The sequence below is a fragment of the Entamoeba nuttalli genome (assembly GCF_000257125.1).
Source record: "Entamoeba nuttalli P19 unplaced genomic scaffold asmbl_3061, whole genome shotgun sequence".
Lineage (NCBI taxonomy): Eukaryota > Evosea > Mastigamoebida > Endamoebidae > Entamoeba > Entamoeba nuttalli.
In genome coordinates this window covers 1-3,372 of record NW_008575804.1, presented here as the reverse complement: position 1 = coordinate 3,372, position 3,372 = coordinate 1, and the positions used below count along the sequence as shown (strand labels likewise).

Sequence of the window (3,372 nt, the reverse complement as noted above, 5' to 3'; positions counted from 1 at the left end):
ACCTTCTCTATGAAGTCTTTATCTTGATATCTGCTATAATACACTTGACAAAGTTGTTCTTGGTTTGGCTCTATCATTTTATCATTGAAACATGAAAATAAGGAGACTATGACAGATGGATTTGTTACAATAACAACACCTGTCTGTGAATTAGTCTCTCTAAACAAGAAAGCATTTTTATAAAATGAAGAAATGGAATTTTGGAGATATCTAATAAAAGTATTATGAGAGCATCTTCTTGAGATATTTTTAATAACTACGGTGTTCTTAACTTTGTCCAATACATTTCCTTCGCTGTCAAATTCAATTTGTTCAAGTTGTGCTTCGTTTTGATGTTCGTTATAATTTTTTACAGTATCTTGTGCATAGTTTTGGATTAAATCAATCAATTCAGAAGGAGGAATTATCACTGGTACTTCTCTTGGAATACCAAGAAGATTTGAAACACATTGAAGAAAGATAAGTTTAGAAATGTTTGGTTTTGAAGTTTCTATCTTTATTTTTCTTCCATTAATTTCAATATCATTTAATTCTTTAAGAGCAATATCAGAACTTCTTGAATCAAAATACTCAATAAATTTATGATATTTTCTTGATGGAGTTTCACGAATCTCTTTTATTTCTCCATACTTTGAAAAAATTGTTTTAAGAGTTTCATCATCAGTTTGTTTGTCAATATTGAAAATAACCAATGTACCATGATTTGGTTCTTCATTAATGTCTATTGGTATTCCAAATACAATATGAAGTTGATGACCTCGATAACAACGACCATTAAGATATTTTGCTGCACTTCTACTTGCTCTAATATCATAAAATATAACAACAATAAACCCAAATTGGACAGTACTGTAATAAATTGTTTTTACATCTCCATATTGTTGAAAAATACACAACAATTCTTTAGGATCATATTGAGATAAAATATTAAAAACACATAAAACTCGACTTGGATGTTCTCCATATTGAAATTGTTCGAGTTTATTTAATTCTTCGGTAATTTGGTTTCTATCATTTTTGTCGTGGATGTTATAGTGAATACCACTTTGGGACATGATAAAAGTCAGTAGAAGAAATGATTAAATACTGACTTTGTAAAGTCTCAAATTTCGTTTTTGTTCTTTCTAATATCACTTTTTTTTTGAATAACATTTTTTTGATTTTTGAAAAAAGAAGAAATCTTAAAATAATTATTTATCAGTTGTGAAATCAAAAATGGGATGTTCATTATATCAAACCTTCTTTATTATACTAGTTTTAATTACTTTTTGTCTATCAATACTAACTACGTTTACATTTATATTTGATAATATACCTAATGAATATGATCGTTTTTCAGCAAGAAATGTTTGCTATTATTATTTTATTGATATAATGAATAATAACCTCATTAGTTACTCAACGGTTATCACAACACAATAACATGTTCAAGTAATCCATTCAAAAATAAATATACTTTTTCATATTCTCTTGGCACAAAATATCAATATAGTTGTCCAATGAGTTTATCAACAATTATTAAATTAAGTATTAGTTGTTTGTTATGTATGGCAGTAAGTATATTGATTATTTATTGTGTTATTATAAAGAAGATATCTTCAACGTGTATTATTGTTTGTTTTTTTTAAATTCTATCAATATTAGATAATATAAATAATAGTAAGGTAATGCTTTGTTGTATTCTCAATACAATGTATTCATTATACTGTGAATTCTTTTTTATTCATGAAGAAATTGAAGGAAGATATTTCTGTGAAACACTAAGAACAACCCAATGGCAATCACCTGTTTCTAATTTCAAATGTCATACATATCGTTATACAGTCTTTTCCATACTTCACACTACAACAGTTGTATCATTAATGGTGTGTGGTATTTCATCTAGTTTTTATATTAAAGATTACAAAGAACAACAATACCTAAACAAGAAAATAGAAAATGATGAAAAAGAAAAAGAGCATAAATTTACTGAAAATGAGACATATCAAAATGATGTGTTAGTTAATTTCGAAGAATTAGCAAATAATAAACATAATGTAAAACCAGGAGAAGTTGATTTTTCTCAACTAACTTATAATTAAATGAACATTCTTATTTAATTCTATTTTATTTTAATTAATATATTTTTTACAATTTTTATAATGAAAATTTATATAAACTTCTTAATTAATGAAAAAAGAAATTAATTGATATATCTCAATTACTTTTATTTATTTGGCAAGTGAAAGTGCAACTTCCATCATTTGTGTAAATTTAGTTCTTCTTTCTTCTGCTGTCATTTTTTCACCACTTCCATAACAAAGATCAGAAATAGTTAACATACAAAGTGCTTGTTTACGTGCTCTTGCTGCAATCATATAAAGAGCAGCTGCTTCCATTTCTACAGCAAGTACTCCCATCTTTTTCCATGCTCCTGAGTGATCTCCATCATCATAGAAATAATCAGCAGAATAAATATTTCCTACCTTATATCTATATCCAAGTTTTTCAGCTGCATCAACTGCTTCTCTGCAAAGTTGGAAATCAGCAATACATGAATATTTACCTGGAATATCATATTGTCTTTCAAAATTGGAATCATAACATGCTCCCATTCCAATAACAATATCTCCAAGTTTTAAACTTTCATCAAAAGCTCCAGCAGAACCAATTCTAATGATTCTCTTTACTCCATAGAAATTAAATAATTCATAGGCATAAATTCCAATAGATGGCATACCCATACCATGAGCTTGAACTGATAACTTCACTCCCTTATAATATCCAGTATATCCTACTGCTCCTCTAACACTATTATATTGAACAACATCAGTCAAATAAGTGTCTGCAAGAAGTTTTACTCTTAATGGATCACCAGCCATAAGGACAGTTTCAGCAATCTCTCCGTATTTAGCACCATTATGTGGAGTTGGACAATGTTCAGCCATGGTAATGAATAAATTTTTCAAATAAAAAGACCCTTTTATTCTCAATTGGAATATCAAAGAACCAAACAGAATTTAGGTGATGATTCTTATTAACCCCATTCATCGGGAAATTAGGATTTAATATTTTTAAGTGGAAAAAGAGTATATTCGATCGAATGGATGTAGAAGAGTGCAGTTCTGATTAGAATAATCTCTTTCTTACTAATTAAAAGAATGAAGAAGTGTTATTAAAATTATGTTATTTAATAAAAGTAAATATTTGATTAATTATAAAATTTCCACAATTTTATTTTCATCCATTTATTTTTCATTAGAAGAAATTTAAATTAATTAATTATCCCAACGTTCTGTTGGGCTCTGGTAAAGTGATGAATTGAGGCATTTGTCTGATTTCTTTGAAGACAAATATACATCTTCCTGATTACTTTTTTAAAAAGAAGAAAAA

General features: G+C 27.5%; 3 protein-coding genes across 3 annotated transcripts; 1 reads left to right on the top strand and 2 right to left on the bottom strand.

Annotated features, from left to right (window-relative positions):
• Positions 1–44: 44 nt before the first annotated feature.
• Positions 45–1,055, bottom strand: ENU1_053960 (RNA recognition motif (RRM, RBD, or RNP domain) containing protein; the record flags this gene model as incomplete). Its single annotated transcript, XM_008857941.1, has 1 exon — positions 45–1,055. A coding segment is annotated over one exon (1,011 nt), but the record flags the coding sequence as incomplete, so codon positions are not given.
• Positions 1,056–1,215: 160 nt separating this feature from the next.
• On the top strand, positions 1,216–2,081 carry ENU1_053950 (hypothetical protein; the record flags this gene model as incomplete). Its single annotated transcript, XM_008857940.1, has 3 exons — positions 1,216–1,347; positions 1,395–1,613; positions 1,665–2,081. 3 exons carry the CDS (start codon positions 1,216–1,218, stop codon positions 2,079–2,081), a joined length of 768 nt encoding a protein of 255 aa, XP_008856162.1.
• Positions 2,082–2,210: 129 nt separating this feature from the next.
• On the bottom strand, positions 2,211–2,927 carry ENU1_053940 (purine nucleoside phosphorylase; the record flags this gene model as incomplete). The annotated part of the gene is made up of 1 exon (XM_008857939.1): positions 2,211–2,927. The coding sequence occupies one exon, from the start codon at positions 2,925–2,927 to the stop codon at positions 2,211–2,213; it is 717 nt and encodes a 238-aa protein (XP_008856161.1).
• Positions 2,928–3,372: the final 445 nt, after the last annotated feature.